Consider the following 18,030-nt stretch of genomic DNA (forward strand, 5'->3'; position numbering starts at 1 on the left):
GCTGTCAGCACAGAGCCCGATGCGGGGCCTGAACTCACGGACCGCGAGATCATGACCTGAGCCGAAGTCAGATGCTCAACCGACTGAGCCACCCAGGCGCCCCGCGGTTGTTTTTTTTTTTTTTTTTTAACATTTATTTATTTTTGCGAGGCAGAGAGAGAGAGACAGAGAGACAGAGCATGAGTGGGGGAGGGGCAGAGGGAGGGAGACATAGAATCCGAAGCAGGCGCCAGGCTCTGAGCTCTCAGCACAGAGCCCAAGGCAGGGCTCAAACTCACCAACCGTGAGATCATGACCTGAGCCCAAGTCGACGCTTAGCAGAGTGAGCCATCCAGGTGCTCTGGGTTTGCTTCTTGATAGTAGAGGATCTTCCAACACTTTAGGGCTTTGTGGGTCAAAAAGTTGGTGCCAAGACGAGACCTTCCCAAGGCAAAGCTTCCACAGTCCAGCATTTCATTATAAATCAGACCGCCATTGGAACCAAGAAAACATGACTCAAAGAAACCGCATTCATAAAAGACTGCAATTATGTGCATAGCAATTTATTAATTTATGATCAGGATAGTGTTTCAAGACTATAAAATATCAATGTCTCCCATCCCGGAAGCCACTCCCTTGTGCCAGAGGACAAATAATTCATCAGCCGATAGCTTGGTAGGCATGGAGTCAGTCTTGAGGGCCACTTCACTAGGCCATGGTGAGGTCTGACAGGTCACTGCCACGGTGACCCAACTCATTGTACCAAATGCAGCATTTGCCAACCTCTGCATTTTTGAGTTTCTCTTTTCTAGGGACCCAACTGACCATGCCTCTCCAATTCCCATCATCTATATCTGGTCCACACCATCTATAACTGGTCTCTGTGATGAGATATCTACTTAATCAATTACAATCATAATGCAGTCTTGCCTTCCTGAAGTTTCACTGGGTCACTGTGATGAAAATTTGTCTGATCCCAAATTCTTCAAGTGTTTGCTTATGTCCTACCCCTACCTAGTAGCTAATCTTACCCTTCCTGTACAAGTTTTACTAGTTAACCCACAGGAACAGCTATATTTCCATAATGGTCAAGGTCTTGGCATCTCTCACAAGATACTATCAATTAGTCACTTGAGGGGTACTCGCTTGAACCATAAACTTGTGTCGGCAGCACAAGAAAACATGCAGGGCTTGGAACAAATCAATATTGACCTCAACACATACTTAGGGAACGGATTTCTTCCGTGAGTTTGTCACATTTCTTTTGCTTTGAAAACTCAAGATAGTGTTTTTGTTAATGAAGGTATTCAGTTAAGATGGCGAATTGAGTTTTGAAGATACTACTTCTATCAAGGACAACCTCTCTGACACAACTCTGTTTTGTTTCTCTGTCTCAACTTCTATACCTTTGCCTCTCTGGCTTTTGTCTGATTACATTTGATGTCTCTGCTCTTATTGTCTGCCTGTGTTTGCTTCCAACTGTGGCAATTTCTTCTCAGCCTCTATGTGTTGTTCTTTCCCTTTGTGCTTTTTGGAAATTTTTAAGATTTTCAAATTTTGGGGGTGCCTGGGTGGCTCAGTCAGTTAGGCGTCCGACTCTTGATTTTGGCTCAGGTCACGATCTTGTGGTTCGTGAGTTTGAGCTGCTGACAGTGCAGAGCCTGCTTAGGAGCCTCTCTTTCCCTCTCTCTGTTTGTCTCCCAAATAAATAAATAAATACATAAACTTAGAGATATAAATAAATAAACTTTTTTTAAAAAGACGTTTTAATTTTATAAAGTAATCTCTAGTCCCAATATGGGGTTCAAACTCTCAACCCCGAGGGGCACCTGGGTGACTCTGTCAGTTAAGCATCCAAGTTTGGCTCAGGTCATGATCTCGCGATTTGTGAGTTCGAGCCCTGCGTAGGGCTCTGTGCTGACAGCTCAGAACCTGGAGCCTGCTTCAGATTCTGTGTCTCCCTCTCCCTCTCTGCTCCTCCCCTGCTTGTGCTCTGTCTCTCTCTCTGTCTCTCTCTCTCAAAATAAATAAACATTAAAAAAACCCAAAAAACAAAAACCTCTTGGCCCTGAGGTCAAGGGTTGAATCCTCTTCCAACAGAGCCAGCCAGGTGCCCCACCCACTTTGTGCTTTAATGATCTCTGATGGGTATCTGTCACTATCCCTCCTTCCTTTTTTCCCTATCTCTATTCTTTCTTTCTTTCTTTCTTTCTTTCTTTCTTTCTTTCTTCATCTGTTCCCTCCTTCTCCTTGATTTTTCCTTTGGATGTTTTGTTGGTTTGGTTTGGGGCATTTTTGTTTGTTTTAGATTTTATTTATTTTTTAATGTTTTTTTTTAATTTACTTTTGAGAGAGGGGGAGAGAGAGAGAGAGAGAGAGAGCGAGCAAGTGGGGTAGGGGCAGAGAGAGGGGGACAAAGAATCCAAAGCAGGCTGTGTGCTGACAGCAGAGACCCTGATGTGGGGCTCAAACCCACAAACCCTGGGACCACGACTTGAACTGAAGTTGGACGCTTAACCAACTGAGCCACCCAGGCACGCCTAGATTTTTTTTTTTTTTTTTAAGTAATATCTACACCCAGCGTGGGGCTCGAACTCACAACTCTGAGATCACGCATCTTCCATCAACTGAGCCAGCCAGGTGCCCCTTCCTTTGGATGTTTATTTACTCAGTCTGCTCCCCTCTCCACCCACCCCTCCCCCTTCTTTCACCCTCTGTGGTTCTCCTCAGTCCCTTTGCCTATTCTTCTATGTCAATTTACATCCCTGATTCTTATTTTTCCTCATCTTCCTACCAGTCTCTGCCTAACAGTTCCTGGCAGTCTCTGGCTTTGTGTTATACAGTGTAGCCGTTTGTCCTTTGTCTTTCTGTCCCCAACGCCACATATTTCCTACTTTCTTTTTCTGCCAGTGAATCTTCCCATTGAGTGCCTCTCCACCTTCTGTTCTTTTGCTTCTCAGCTCCCCTGACGAATCCCCCTCAGCCTCTATCTCCACCTCTCTCTTCTCTCGCTCTGCTAACCTCTCTAAAGGCTTCTGTTACCTCCATCTCTCCTGAGTCGGGTCGTTCCTCCTTGTCACTCACTCTATTTCTCTGTCTAAACCATCTGTGCCTTGCACCCTTGGGGGCCCTTCCTGTCAGCTTTTATACTGATTTTCCTCGTCCTTGTCCTCTTTGTTTATGACCATTTTACCAGTTCTGTGACTGCTTCCTGTCAGCAACCATGAGGGTCTTTCTCAACGTTTCCGCCAAAGATTCCCTGTCTTGCCCTCCATCTGTCTTCACCTCTGTCTCTTCCATACAGGTGATCCTTTTATTTGTCCCTTGATCTATGTATGTCCACTTCTCCTATCCCTTTTGTCTTTCTCTAGCTCAGCATTGGGGCAGGATTTTTTTGTTTTAATTTTCCTGTCTCTTGCTTCTGCTCATGTATTTTTTTCTGTAGATGATTAAGGGTCATCTCTTTCTGTCCATTGCTTTGTAGAATAGTAAACTTAATCCCCTCTACACTTCCCATAACCTGGCTGTTCTGCCTGAAGAAAAGAGATTTTGTGTGGTGAAAAACAAAAGCGCAGCAGAAGTGTTAGGGGAGAAAGGAGAGGGAGAGCTCGCAAAGGAATCCTGGAAGGGAGTCAGATACACCTTAGTCCCTCTGCAGCCAAGTGGAAGCCTTCCCTCATCTACTTCTGCCTCTGCCCTCATTCTTCCATGAAAGACAGGGCCTGGGAAAACCCTATAGTCGGCACCCAGATCAGGTGTTTGAGTCCCTGCCGTGGCTCTGGGCTTTAGTGCTGTCTTAAGAAGACAGACCTGGTGGGCACCTGGGTGGCTCAGTCAGTTAAGCATCTGACTTTGGCTCAGGTCATGATCTTGCGGTTCTTGAGTTCGAGCCCTGTGTGGGGCTCTGTGGGGACAGCTCACAGCCAGGAGCCTGCTTTGGATTCTGTGTCTCCCTCTCTCTCTGCTCCTCCCCTGCTCACACTCTCTTTCTCTCAAAACTAAATAAACATTTAAAAAAATTAAAAAAGAAGAATCTTTGAAAAGATCAGAAGATACTAAGAAAATTTAAAAGGAAGATGCTGGACTTTTTAAAAATTATGAAGGCAGGGGCACCTGGTGGCTCAGTGCATTGAGCATCTAATTCTTGATTTTGGCTCAGGTCATGATCCTAGGGTCGTGAGATTGAGCCCTGAGTTGGGCTCTACACTGAGTGCGGAGCCTGCTTAAGATTCTTTCTCTCTCTCTCTCTCTCTCTTTCTCTCTCTCAGTGCCTGGGTGGCTCAGTCAGCTAAGCGTCGGACTCTTGGATTTCAGCTCTGCTTGTGATCTCACGGTTTGTGAGATGGAGGCTTACATCAGGCTCTGTGCTGGCAGCACGGAACCTGCTTGAGATCCTCTCTCTCTCCTTCTCTCTCTGCCCCTCCCCTGCTTGCATGCACTCTCTCAAAATACAGAAACATTACAAAAATATTCTCTCTCTATGCCCCTCCCCCACACTCTCTCTCTCTCTTAAGAAAAAAATTTTTTTAAAGCAGTAGAACTAACATTAAGTACAAACACAGTAGTGTGGCTTTGAGAACCAGAAATATCAGCAGCAATTGTAGTGGCCCAGTTCTTCTGTCTCTTGGTGACTATTATGTCCACCCCCACTGGCTACTGATAGCACCTGTGTGGCCTCCTCCCATTGCTAGAATTTGGTCACAGTTGAGGTCTTTCTTCCTCTGACCCCACCCCCTCTATGCCAGATCTCTCTGATCCTAACAGGACCTCACCTTTCTTCACCTGTTCCCATGCTAAAGCAAAGGATTTCATTGGTAGTTTCATTTAGCTTCATGCCTCCTGCCACCTCTTATTGGTAGAACTGGCTGTACCTCTTGAGTTAGTCTGCTGGACGAAGCGGTCATCTGATGATGGGATTCAGTGAACAATAGCCCAGGATCCCGGTTTCCCACCCATCATGAGCATCAGCATTTCTTCTTAGATCCTAGGAATGGGGAGGGGTGTGAGTTAGCCGGAAAAGGAATTGAGATACTGAAAATTCCTTTCGGTCCTTACCCCATCGAGGGACAGTGCACTGTAGACCACCATGTCCTTGTCCTGGCCATGTCTCCCCCAGGACTGGCCGGAGAGGAGCCTGACGCTTCTCTCTAGTCTTTCAGGCTGAGAATGGAACCATCCCTGGTGACAAGCTCACCATCACAACATCTCCTTGTGTCCCTGGTTTCCTTGTGCCCAGGGATGGGCGGGTGGTGCCGAGACCGTAGGACATCACTGACCAAAATACGGACACCCAGTATGACGCTCATGGCACCCACAGTCACCAGTCCAGTTCCACCAAGGATGACCAGAGCAGGAGGCACCTGGTGTTGCTGCCGGATCAGCCACAGACTTATCCACCCCAGAGGCACCAGGCGGAAGAGGGCCAGGGTGGCCAGGGTGGCCCAGCTGGCCATGCTGAAGGCCAGGGATGGGGCCTGGTGGGAAAGCAGCAGCAATTTTCGTAGGTGCAGGCAGGCAGAGTTCAGCTCCAGGAGCAAAGACACCATAGAGAGGCCTACATAGTGGCTGGACAGAATGGCGGTGCTGAGGCAGCTCACTACCTAGGGAACAGGGGTCAGAGGTCAGAGGACCTTCCAGGAACTGCTGACCATCATTGCCAACATCTCAGTCCCTAAGACAGGGGCTCCTAAGCATTTTGTGGTATGCTATCAAAAACCTGCCCTTTAGGCTTACCCTTACGTTGGGGGCCTAAATGGCATTAAAATAACTCTTCCATAATAACCCTCGGCCCAGAGGTTGTCTCCCCTGGGGCAGCAGCAGCGTCTGCACAGTATACCCCCACCCCGCCCCGATTTCCAATCCTGGGTTTTGATGCCCCATCCCCACTCCCTGTACTGGGACTCCCCCTTCTCAGAAAATCTCCCTATTCAACATTTCTGCAATCTATGAGCCACCTGAGGGAATCCAAGCTACCTAGGCAGTGCTCAGACTCCAGCTGTGGCTAGCAGTCAATCCTCTCCCCCCAAACCAGCCCAAAGTTGGGAGGATCAAGCCCCAACAGGGTCAGAGACTCTGGAAAGTCACTGGACAGAAACCTGAAGAGAGATTGGGGGCCCCCACCCCGAGCATACCACCCTTCCTGTCTCCCATTCCCCAAGTCTCACCACCAAATGATGACAGAGAAGTTCCCAGGCCTGGCCCAAGGTCTGGTTGTACAGCATGTCAGCTCCATCCGCCAAGAAATAACCTATGGGCATGGTATGAGGGGGAGGACCATTAGGCCTCCCCAAGTTGTTGTACCTCCTGGAGAGGAATCTTCATCCCCTCCTTTTTCCAGGTCTTTAGTTTCCTTCAGCAAAGCTGCCAGAAACATTTGACCCCTGGGGACCTGGAATTACCATCGGAAGGTTGTTCCCCACCAAGCCTGCCCAACCTTCCCTGCAGACTCACCCACGGACACAGCCACCAGCACCAGGGCCCAGAACGGGTGGCCGTGAATCGGGTCGGCAGCCATCTGAGGGTACAGCGAGAGCCTGTAGGAGATGGGGGACCATAGTCGGCATCGTGCAGACTCAGACCCCATTCTCCCGCTGTGCACGCTCACCCACCCATTCACAGCCCCCACCCAGTGTCAGACTTTCAAGGTCCCGCTTCGAGGGAGTGAAGCCTACTTGGAAAGAAAAGAAAAGGAAAGAGAAGAGAAGAGAAGAGAAGAGAAGGAGAAGAAAAAGGAAAAGGAAAAGGAAAAGGAAAAGGAAAAGGAAAAGGAAAAAGGGTTGTGTAAGGTCCTGCTTCGATTCTTGAAGGTGCCCCTATGGGTCTTTTAATCTCAACTTTCGACCGCTCCCCCTCACCCCGGTGCCTCCCGAACCTCTAAGCCCCGCACCCGAGCAGCGCCCCGACCCCTGTGAGCAGGCTGTGCACCAGGGAGACACAGATGTTCCGCCACTTCCAACGGTCCTGGGCAGCAGATCCCGGCGTGGGCAGCAGCTGCAGCGCCCAGTGCAGCCCCCGGAAGGCGGCGAAGGAGGCGCCGGTCACAAGGAGCCCCCACATGGCCTGGCAGGTCCGATTTAGTCCCTTGGGCGCCGGCGCTCTCAGCTGGGACGCACCCAATGTCAGCTGCGGGGGCTGCGAGTTGGTTTTCGCGCAAGAACGGGTCTTTGACTTCCCCAGCCCACCGCGCCTTTGGAATCCGCTTTAACTTTTCTAGGCTTCGACCACGCCCCCATCACTCGGCTAGGTGGTGATTGGAGCAGCCGAGGAGCCACGCCCCGGAGCTACAGCCAACAGATCCTGTCCCGCCCTAGGGTGGGTGGCGGGTTGGGGGCTCCTGGGGACCACGCCTTGCAACGGAGCTCAGGGGGACTTCCAGGCTGTCGACAGGGTTCTTCCCCAACTCCTGTGTCCCAAACCCTTCGGAACTCCCGAAATAGGTCGCTAAACTCACCTGACACCCCCAGAGGCCCCGCCCCATTGTCTTTCACCTCCTCTTCCCTATACTAACCTTTCACCTGCTGGTCATCCCACTCTTGGCACGCTCACCGACCTGAGGGTAGAGGCCAGCGCACACCCACTCCCACTTGCTTAAACATCACCGCACTGCCCCACATCACCCCCAACCCGTCTCAGCTGTGGGGGTACCTCATTTCCTTCGAGCCACCCTTTCCACTTTGCGAGGTTTCCAGACCTTTAACACATCATGGCAACCCTATTAATCCCAATAGTCCTGTCCCCTTACACAGTGCCTTCAAATGGAACAACAGCTCCCATTTTGGAGAAGCGACCCGCTGGGGACTCCTCCCCCCAACCGCTTTTGGGGGCCCTACAGACGACCCTTGCTATTAGGAGGGGAGGGAAAAAGAGACCACTTAGCGCTCAAGTCTTGAAAAGCACCCCTCCCCCCAGGGCTTGGTACAAGTTAGGTGAATAGAATTCTCTCTTCCAATCTGAGGTGGCAAGGAGAGGTCACGCAGGGTCACCTCCAGGTTGGGGCAGAATCAAAGAGAAAATCAAAGACTGATAGGATTCTAGAACCTTTCAGCCTGGAGATAAAATCTTCCCCGACGCCCCCACCTTCCATCTCCTGGAGTGACAGGTTTTTACTGTTTTCCTTACTCCACACCACACCTCTTCAGCTGGCTGAAAGCCAGCAATTCAGAGAGCTGTTTCTCGTAGGTGGAGAGGGTAGATTCCAGCTACTTACTCCTGGAGAATGAAGTTCTTCACATTCTCACAACCCCTTTTCTTCACCAAAACCCCATTTCGTCCAAAGGGTTAGGGGCATCCCTTCATTCCTCCACACCCGCCTCTCCAAGTTTTTAAAACAATTACACTGATTCTTTCAAATTTTATTTATTATATGAGAACCATACACAATGTAGAAAATTTTAAAATAGAAAAGCCAAAGAGGAAAATCACAATGATTTTGTTCCACCATCCAAAGATAATCACTATCATTAACATTTAAGAGTTATGTCCTTAGTCTTTATCTGTTTTATATATACAAGAATATACCCATATTAAAAAAAATTGAGATCACATAATAGACACTATTTTCATAACCTTTTTAATATTCAAAGAGCATTTTTCTTTCCAGTCAAATGTTCTTCTACATGACTTCTAATGGCTGTGCAGTACTCCACCATCTGGATGGATATACAATGATTTACTTAAGCAATCCCCCATTGCAAATTTTCATTACAGCAAAGAAGAAGTGAATTCCCAATCAGACAACTGCTTCTCATTTTTTCTATTGCAATGCTGGGGTGAGCATCTTGTAACTGAATCTTTAATGGTTTTCTTAGGATAAATTCCCAAGTGTAGAATCACTAGGTCAAAGGCGATGGACACTTTTAGAATGTTTGACACATACTACCAAACTGACATCCAGGAAGGCTATACCAATTTGCACCCCCATATGCAAGGTATGGGAGTGTTATTTTAGTGCTCCTTTGCCGATACTGGGTCTTCCTTTTTTTATTTTTTAAAATATAGTTTGCCGAGGGAAAAATGCTTTCAGCTATGCTTGTCTTTCTTTAATTACTAATGAAGCACACATTGTTTTTCATGGTTTTATCCATTTGAATTTCTTCTATGAATTCCCTACATATGTCCTTTCACAGCTGGTTCTTGCTCCTTGAGGCTGCTTTATATCACTCTATAGGGTAGGGAGTAGAAGTAAGAGGATGAAGTGACAGGACATTTTAACACAGTCTCATATCTCAGGGAGGTAGTGACACTGGAGAGAAATAGTGAATGAAGCCAGTGGCCGGGAGCTTGTTCTTGATGGAGGCTGGCCGTCCTCCCTCCTCCTGGGGTGCTCCTGGCCTTTATGGGTCCCCTCTGCGGGGTGCCCAGACAGGACCCTGTGCTCTCCGGGCCTGGTCCTTCACTGGTCTTCTGCCTGCCTCTGTGTTCCCAGGCTGCTCTTCCTCATCTCTGCTCCATGACGGGTGAGGATGGCAGAGCCACAGACCCAGGGCTGGAGGGAGACACTGTGGCCAGTGAAGCGGAGAGGGGAAGAAAGGACGGAAGCAATGTCCAGGGACAGAACAATCTTTGTTGCAGCCTATGAGTGGACCCAGTCTACCCACCCCCTCCGCCGCAGTCCCACACACATCCAGCCTAGGCTGCAGAAGGGTGGGTTCAATGATCTACTCTCCCCTAAATCTCTCTCATAAATGGAGAAAAGGACCCAGCTACCTGTACATCTTGTGCCCCACAGCGGGACAGCTTTCTGCAGCCCCTGAATTTGGCCACCTTCAGGCAGGGAGGCTGGGCCACGGTTGAACCACACCAGAGCCTGAGCCCCAAGAGTTACATGGCATCAGGAGCCAGGGGTGTTAGGTTTACACAGCTTGATTCCCCAGAGGGGGTCACATCCCACAACCCATCTCGCCTGGTTGCTGGAGAGAATTTCCTGCCTCGTAAGCCTGAGCTGAGTCTCACAAATTATCCTGGAAGGTAAAGTGAGAGAAGAAACAGAGGAACAGCAGTTGGAACCCCATCAGGGGCTGCAGTTCTGTTTTGGGTGGCAGAGGAAACCTGGGGCCACCTTTGCATGGTGGGAAGTCAATGTAGAGACTGAGCTCCTCCAGCCCCTAGCCCTGGTCTAACTCTAGCCCCCTCCCTCTAATCTTCCCCCCACCCCCAGCTCCTGGGGTTGTGTTGGTTAGGGATGGGGGGAGGGGCAACAGCTTATATGAAAAGCTGTTTTGTTCCCACCCACAGGGAGAGGAGAGCCCGGGCTCTGAGTCTGCACAGTAGGCTTCTGATTCCCTCCTGCACATTCAACTGTATGATTCTGCATCTCACAGGTGTTGAAGCTGAGACAAGAGGCCCAAGGGTCCCACATATAGGTGATTTATCCCTGTAACTGGAGTCCAGGCCAGTCTGAGGAAATACAGGGAAAGCTAAGAGCATGGGGTTGACTACTCAGACGGGAGTTTCAGTATGAGCTCTTCCCTGAAGATGAAATTTACTTTGGACCTCACCTGGAAAGGCAGTAGGAAAGAAAGGGAGACAGGAAGGAGGGTCAAGAAAGACATCTGAGTACAGGTGTTGCCAGTTTTCTTTGCTCCCATTGTCTTCCCTTTGTCGCACACTCATGTAGACCAACTAACCTTGGGTAGTCACAGCCATCTAGTCCCCAACCCAACGAGGGTCTCTAATCTACAACTGTTCTCTCTTGCTGGGCCAATCTGGCTGAAGGGTCTCCAACTGAACAAGGTTCCCTTTTCCAAAAGGCATCACCACTCCCGCTGTTCTGACCTTCCCAGCCCCAGTTCCATCACCTTCCAGATGAGGGGGAAAGCAGCTCCTTCTCCTCTTCCTCCTCCTCCTTGAAGCCAGGGGCAGAGGGCAACAGTTCTTCAACTGGCAGCTTTAGCTGGGTCAGGACATAAAGCTTGCCACTGAAGAACTACTGCGGCTCAGCCAGTTGAGGATGTGGGAGGGACAGGCTCCTAAAAGGAAAGGGAAGAAAAATGGGAAGGATCTGAGCAGGGCCATGTCACAGGGACACTGTCCCACTGGCATCAAAGTCCAGCTCCAACAGATGCTCAACCTTGTAACAAAGGGTTCTTGGCTTTGACTTGGGCCTGCAGGAGCGGTTAACTTCAGTGAGAAGCAAGAGGCAGCTCTAAACATACCTCCTTGCACCTCTTTCCAGAACTGAAGGCTGTAGAGACCCAGGCCTGCTCTCACCCCACCCCCCACCCCTTGCCTCAGCTACCCACGGAGGGCCCCTCCTCTTCAGCATTCAGAGAGGGCAGGACTTAGAACCTTGGACACGTCCCACCAATCTCCCAGGTACTTGGTGAGAAGTTGTACCTTAGGTCCAAAAATGTGAGTTCAGTGCTCAGCCCAACTGACTTGTTCCCAAAGAGTTCAGCTAGAAGAGTTTTGGGGGCCTACATCTGGGGAAGAGTAAGGAAGTGTTTGGAAGGCCAGCAGAGGCTCCAGGGACTGTGAGGAGAGGACAGGGGACCAAAGGCTGGAGGGGAGGGAGGTATGGGCAGGGTGGATGGGCAGCTTCCCCAAGACTCTCAAATGCCAGGCATTCCGCTTGCGCATTCCGGGTACATCTGGTATGAATTCCAGGCTGTCTGCCGGCCCCTCCATGTCTGAACTTTGTTCCAAGTTCCAAGCCCCGCCCCCACAGTTCCAACGCATGAATCAGCAGGAAAAGCCGGGCCCTGCAGCATGGCCCAGGGAGGGGGCTGGGGGCGTGGCAGGCTAGAGGGCTGTGAGCTGGGGAGGGCGGGTCTGTGCTGACACTCAGTCCAAGGGCATGGCCCATGCCAGTGTGAGCGGCCAAGGCAGTCTTGCTTTCAGACTTCTATACTCAGTGGATAAGAAAGACTAGGGTGGGGGTGGGAGGTTTTCAAATTACAAAACCCTCTTGGGAGACATGAACTTTGTGGTATCTTCCTTCCCCCAGGTGACCAGTCCAACTCCTTCCCACTCTCCTCTGTCTGAGCCAGCTCTGTTCAGCCCATAGGACTCAGCGGCTGCTCAGAGTCTGTGCCAAGCAGGTGCCCTTGGCTGCAGGGCGGGGTGGGCCCAGGGCACTGACCCTCTGACCAGCTGCTCCATCAACCCTTTGGCACCCTGACAATTCCTAGCCCAGTCTGACAGCCAGGATGACAGGCCAAATGAGTTGGAGGCTGTAACTAGGGCCGGAGGGAGGTGGGGGCGATAGCCTAGCGAGAGGCCATAGGGAGGGGCCAAGAGTTGGCCGAGAGGTGGGGAGAGAGGGAGCCCAGTGATGACTAACCCAGGCGCCCCACCCAGTCAGCCGGCTTCCCAGGCGGTCAGGGCCAGGCCTGGGCTAGGGGCCCCACAACCGGACATGCTGGGGGGAGGTGCAGAGGTGACCTTCTCTGGGCCCAAGACGGCCAGTTAGGCTGGGGAGGGGGGGTTAGAGTTTCCAGGTCCTCCTCCAGCCCGCTTCCCCCACCAACCGCGGTGAAACCCTAACCTTTGGGTTGCATAAGGCCCCCGCACCGCCGCCCCCTACTCCTCTCCCCTCCCCCCTTACATAACATCCCCTGGAGGGAACGAGAGGAGGGGCCGGCCCGCCCAGAGACCCCTTCCCTGCCAGGGCGCTCAATTGGCCCTGACCCACTGACTGCCAGTAAAGGAAAACTACCTCCTCACTACCCGCCGCGTCCAAACCCTCCGCAAGCTAGAAGGCCAGTTCTCATATCCTTTGACCAGGGGGCGCCCAGGTTAGCTGCCCCCAGCCCTCCAGCCCCTCGTCTCCCTTTTAGCCACTCTGCAAAACCTTCCGCCACTACTGCTGTCCTGGCTCCTTCTTTAAACCTCCTGCCACACTACTCCAGTCAGTTCAGGCCCCTCTGCCCCAAAGCTCCCCTACCCCCGCCGCCCCCTCTCCCCTCCCCCGGAAGGGCAGGGTGTGGCCACCAGGACCCTACTTTCCCCCGTTACCCTGTTAGCACGGTTCCCTCCTGTGCGGCGGAGACCCCAGCTCACACCCACCTGGTGCTGGGTGGGGGGGCTGCTGAGGGTAGGGGAGCAAATCAGTGCGTCCGTCCCCCACGGCCGGCGGCGCTGTGTCTTCCCTGCGCCCAGCACACACCGGCTCCAGGCTCCGATCAGCTGGCGGCGTCGTGACGCACAAGCTGCGATTGCACCGCCCAGGGCCAATCACCGCCCACTGCTGGGCAGCGTGACCACACCCACTCTGGGGCGCCAGCACTTCGCCCAGGTCCCGCCTCTCCGGCCGTCTTAGCTCTGATTGGCAAGGAGGCCACCCCTTTGCCTGGGTGAGCTGCGCTAGGCCACGCCCACCAACTCACGAGCTCACCAATAGGTGAAAGGGTGTGGCTGAGCCATAAGCCTAAGGCAGCTTGCTTTGAGGAGCGCTACGTCAAACCAGAGTCCTAAAGAGCAAAAGGAAGTAAAGGCGTGTGTGTTTGCGTTGCACACTGGTCAATGTAGTTCTCGGTCTGGCACCTCGTTCCCAGAATCCAGCGCGCTCTGTGAGTTGGCATTTTTAAACTCCTCTCCGAATCCATCCTGGCGAAGTCCTTAAAGGGCTACAGCCCCTCCTTTTTTGGGCCGTGCGTGCTTGTTTTACACTACCCCAAAATGGATTCGCTGACCTCTGTGTATGAGGCGATAGTTCTTTAGGGAAAGGTGGAGCAGGCGAAGCAGGAGTGGGTAGAACTGAAGGTGGAAATCAGCCTCCCGGGCAGCAGACTCTTCCTTTGGATGAGGACTCTTGAGGGCTTTTGGGGGAGGGAAAACTGTCCACCTCTCCTGGTCCCAGCTTTCACTGGAGAGATCTAGTCCTCCTCTCCTGGCGGGCTCTTAATAACCAGGAGATTTTTCTTGTAGAGTAGGTCTCGTCCCAGTCGCATAGAGGCAGAGCCTCTCAAGCAGCAGCTTCCTAACAAAAGATTCATAGTACAGTCCTCACTTGAGGGTAGAAGCAAGACTGGTGGTGGGAAACTAGGGGATGGGTCTTGCCAGAGTGTCAACTGGTAAGTAACCCCATCCTCCGCCTAATACCCCTATTCTGTCCCGCCCTCCAGAAGCCTTTCACTGACTCGGGCCTACTTAGGAAGAGATTTCAAAGGTAGAGACCAATGGGGAGGCTGCCCCTTTCCCCAGGGGCCAATCAGAGCCTAGGGGGGCGGGGGATGGGCAAAACGAAGAGGAACCCAATGACTTGGCAAAAGCTGCTAAACCGCTTTTTTAAAGGGCCAAGTCTGGGACGCATCGCAATTTATCACCCCCCCCCCCGCCCCGTTCCAAAAAAGAGGAACGTGTAGACAGGATCCGTGACTTTTCCATAGACTCCCAGTTGAGTATGAGGATACCGAAAAGGATCAGCCTGGGGTGAGAGACAGTTCCTCTGTATCAAATATAGGCTCCACCAAGTAATTGCTGTGGTTCCTAGGAACTCCAGAATTCCCAGCCTGTGTTCAGAACAATGTGCCTTTAAGGAAACTTCCTGCCTTCCACCCCAGTAACAGCTGATTGCTGGAAAGTGTGACCTCAGGGGACGAATCAGCTGTTACCACATCCTCCTCCTGGCCTGCCCTCCTCCATCCCCTTATCCCCACCCCACCCCCCACTCTACCTCCGCCCCAACCCTCCTGGGTCTTCAGGAGAGACAGGAGATGGAACCCCAAATATGGGGGACCTGCTTGTATGTTCTTTCCTCTTTCACTCCAAGACTATCTCCCCCCCTCCAACCTCCCATCTGCTGTTTAGCTCTTCAGAGGTCTGAGCTTGGAACGAGCGGTATTTCCTGTCTGCACAGCCAGTTCACACTCAGCTCATACCCGCCTTCCCAGGTCTAGAAGGAGGCCAGTATTGGGGAGGCTCAGAATGGTGGCTGGCTGGGTGTGTGGGTGCTCCAGGAATGGTACTGGGAAAGGTCCAGCGAAGCTGCAAACCAAACCTAGAGGAGAGGAATAGCCATGGAAAGAACGCTTCCTGGGGCCAGAAACCTGCTCCGCAGGCCATTTGCCCCCTACTCCCTACTCAAGTTGCCTTATTCCTTCCCACACTGGGACTAGCTAATGGGACTCTCTTGGCTTCACCCATTCACTCCACTTATAACTTAGATGCCACCTGGCCCTTTTTTTATTTACACTCTCACCCTCCACAGCAGGCGTGCTAATGTGGAGCCTCCCAGAGACTGCAAGTGGAATGCACTGATCCCAGAAACCAGAGGCTTTGGCTGGGAAGTCCTGCAGGAAGACCCAGGTAAATATTTTTACCCCAGCCCTGAGCAGGGAGTCAGGGTCATTCCAGGACAAGCTTAGTGTTAAGTCCCAGGACTGACTTGGCAAGGTTGGGAGAAACTGAGCAGGGCCTTGGCCAAGCTTGGAAGAAAGAGGAACCTCACCAGCTGCCCCCATTATCCATTATCCTTACAGTGGAAGTCTCATTCCCTTCTTATCCAAGACCCTCGGAGTAGGCCCATGTCCATTTTGTTCTGCTAACTCTCCATTCCCCCTCACCCCTCCCACCCCATTGGGCAAAAGCACAGGCTTTGAGTCCAGGGTTTCTCAACCTCAGCAGTATTGACATTTTGGGCTAGATAATTTCTTGTTGTGGGGGCTGTCGTTTGTAGCATATTTTAGCAGCATCCCTGGTCCACTAGATGGAATTAGCAACACCCCCACCCTGCAGTTATGACAACCGTGAATGTCTCAGGACATTACCAGATGTCCCCTGGGGGCCAAAATCTCCCCCAGTTGAGAACTACCGAAATCAACAAACTTGGATTCAAATTCCAGCTCTTACCAGCTCTGAACTTGAAGATGCTCAACATCTCTGCACCTCAATTTCCTCATCCACAAAATAGAGTGAATAATAAATTCAGAGTTTATTGTAGGGATTAAAAAAGGATTATGTTGTTTTTATTAAAAATTTTTAAAATGTTTATTTTTGAGAGAGAGAGAGAGAGAGAGAGAGCACATGAGGGGGGAGGAGCAGAAAGAGAGGAGACAGAGGATCTGAAGCAGGCTCTGTGTTGACAGCAGAGAGCCCAGTGAGGGGCTTGAACTCATGAATGGTGAGATCATGACCTGAGCTGAAGTCAAATGCTTAAACCTACTGAACCACCCAGGTGCCCGGAAAAGGATTATGTTCGAAAACACCTAGCACAGTACCTGGCCCACTGGCCCACAGTTGGCACACTAAATGTTAGCTTCCTTCACTTTTCTCCCTGCCAGATCAGCAAAAACTAACCTCACTCAGCATGGGCTGACTGCCGGGGCAGCTGCAACTTCCCTCTTTGACTATCCAAGCCATGACCTCCAGGAAACTCAATATTGAAGTTGGCGAAAGGGAGTGGCTAATTTGGTCCCAGATTCTCCAAAGCCCAAGGGTGCTTGGGTTGGGATTCCAGGGAAACTTGGGAATTGAGCTGTTACAGAGCATTGTATCAAAATGTGGCCTGCAGATTGCCTGCATCAGAATTAACTGGGGTGCTTGTTAACAATTCGGGTCCCTGGGTCTCATTCCGGACTACTGAATCAGAAGTACATCATAAAGTTTGAAAACCACTGTTTTAGGCCTCAGGTTGGGGAAGGTGTCAGTGCCCCAGAAATCTTAGTGCCCAGCATTGTAAGGACATCCTATTCAAAGGAAGAAAAGAATTCGTAAGGTTAGTTACACTCAAGGTCATCGTTGTATTGCAAGCCAAAACCACTAGAGGGCAGGACATACACGAACTTACAGAAAGAAAAAGTAGTGCCTATTCAGACTAGGTAAACAAACCCGAGCAAAGACCAGGTGGACCCAATTTTATTGGTACTAAGAAGCAGGCACTACCCACTGACCATCAAAACCCGTTCTCTGGCCTCAGGTACTCAGACCAAACTTCGGGATGCGAGACTGTCAAAGAACGCCTAATTTCTCAGGTGAAAAAATAAAACTTCATGGCCAAGGAGCACAGTGAACATTGGTTTTAGAATGAGATAGTTTGGGTTTGAAATTTGGCTCTACCAACTCTTAGCAGTGTGACCTTGGGCAAGTTGCTTAAGGTAGTCAGCTTCCTCATCCTAAATGGTTATAAAAATAACTCCTTAAACAAAACAAGATATGCAAAGTGTTAGCAGGGTGCCTGGCTCCTAATCAGTGCTCCATGAATGATGGTTGTAAGTTATAACTGCCCAAGGCCATGTGAACAAGCACATCCGGGGCTCCCACTGTGTCTTCAAGAGGATGCAGATGGAATCAGATCATAGCTGAACCATTTGTTTCCTCTCTAATTAGGACTGTAGTTTTTCTTTTCTTTTTTTTTTAATTAAAAAACTGTTTTTAAGTTTTATTTATTTACTTTTGAAAGAGAGAGAGAGCATGAGCAAGGGAGAGGCAGAGAGAGGGAGAGAGAGAATCCCAAGCAGACTCAGTGCAGCACAGAGCCCAATGTGGGGCTCGAACCCATGAACCATGAGATCATGACCCGAGCCGAAATGGAGATGGATGCTTAACCGCCTGAGCCACCCAGGAGCCCCGGGACAGTAGTTTTTCTTGAGTGCCTTTATGGATTCCTCCCTCTACACCAAACTCCTACTTGAGGCAAAATCTGCTAGGAGTGAGACTCAAAAAAACAGAGCCAGTGGTTTTGCTACAATGTCTTCAAATGGGTCAGAACCGAGACCCCCCGGATAGTTTTGGCACCAGCTGTCTGGTTTCTGCTCCCTGTCCTGTGCTGCACCGTTCCCCTAGCCAAGGTAGCAATTGCAAGGCTCTGACCACAGCAGGCAGGCTCTGGCACCTCAGAGGCAGATCTTCAACGGGAAGTCTTGGGGGGAACCTTTCCTCCCAAGAACTACAGGCCTCTGGGCCTGGGCCACTTTTCTCCCTCTCAGATGGCTCAGAATTTGAAAGAGAGAAAGAAAGAGCCCTGAGAGGGCTGGGGAGGGGGGGGGTACTGTAGGACAGAAAGTGTGTGCACCAGCTTCTAAGTTGCCATTCTGCCACTTGGGCAAGTCTCTTTGGCGGCTCTTGGTTATGACTTGTGAAATATAAAGAGTATTAACTGTCTTCTGTATTTTA

At 50.9% G+C, this 18,030-nt stretch overlaps 1 protein-coding gene and 1 long non-coding RNA gene across 2 annotated transcripts; both read right to left on the reverse strand.

Moving 5' to 3' along the window:
* Positions 1–201: 201 nt before the first annotated feature.
* Positions 202–7,271, reverse strand: TLCD2 (TLC domain containing 2). Its single transcript, XM_049636757.1, has 4 exons — positions 6,866–7,271; positions 6,430–6,512; positions 6,144–6,226; positions 202–5,579 (listed from the first exon to the last, which is right to left on the reverse strand). Exons 1-4 carry the CDS (start codon positions 7,033–7,035, stop codon positions 5,127–5,129), a joined length of 789 nt encoding a protein of 262 aa, XP_049492714.1. The 5' UTR covers positions 7,036–7,271; the 3' UTR covers positions 202–5,126.
* Positions 7,272–8,532: 1,261 nt separating this feature from the next.
* Positions 8,533–14,088, reverse strand: LOC125926871 (uncharacterized). The gene is made up of 2 exons (XR_007459187.1): positions 12,985–14,088; positions 8,533–10,946 (listed from the first exon to the last, which is right to left on the reverse strand). It is a non-coding gene; the product is annotated as an uncharacterized LOC125926871 (long non-coding RNA).
* Between the last annotated feature and the right edge of the window lie 3,942 nt (positions 14,089–18,030).

Source organism: Panthera uncia, chromosome E1 (assembly GCF_023721935.1).
Source record: "Panthera uncia isolate 11264 chromosome E1, Puncia_PCG_1.0, whole genome shotgun sequence".
Classification (NCBI taxonomy): Eukaryota; Metazoa; Chordata; class Mammalia; order Carnivora; family Felidae; genus Panthera; species Panthera uncia.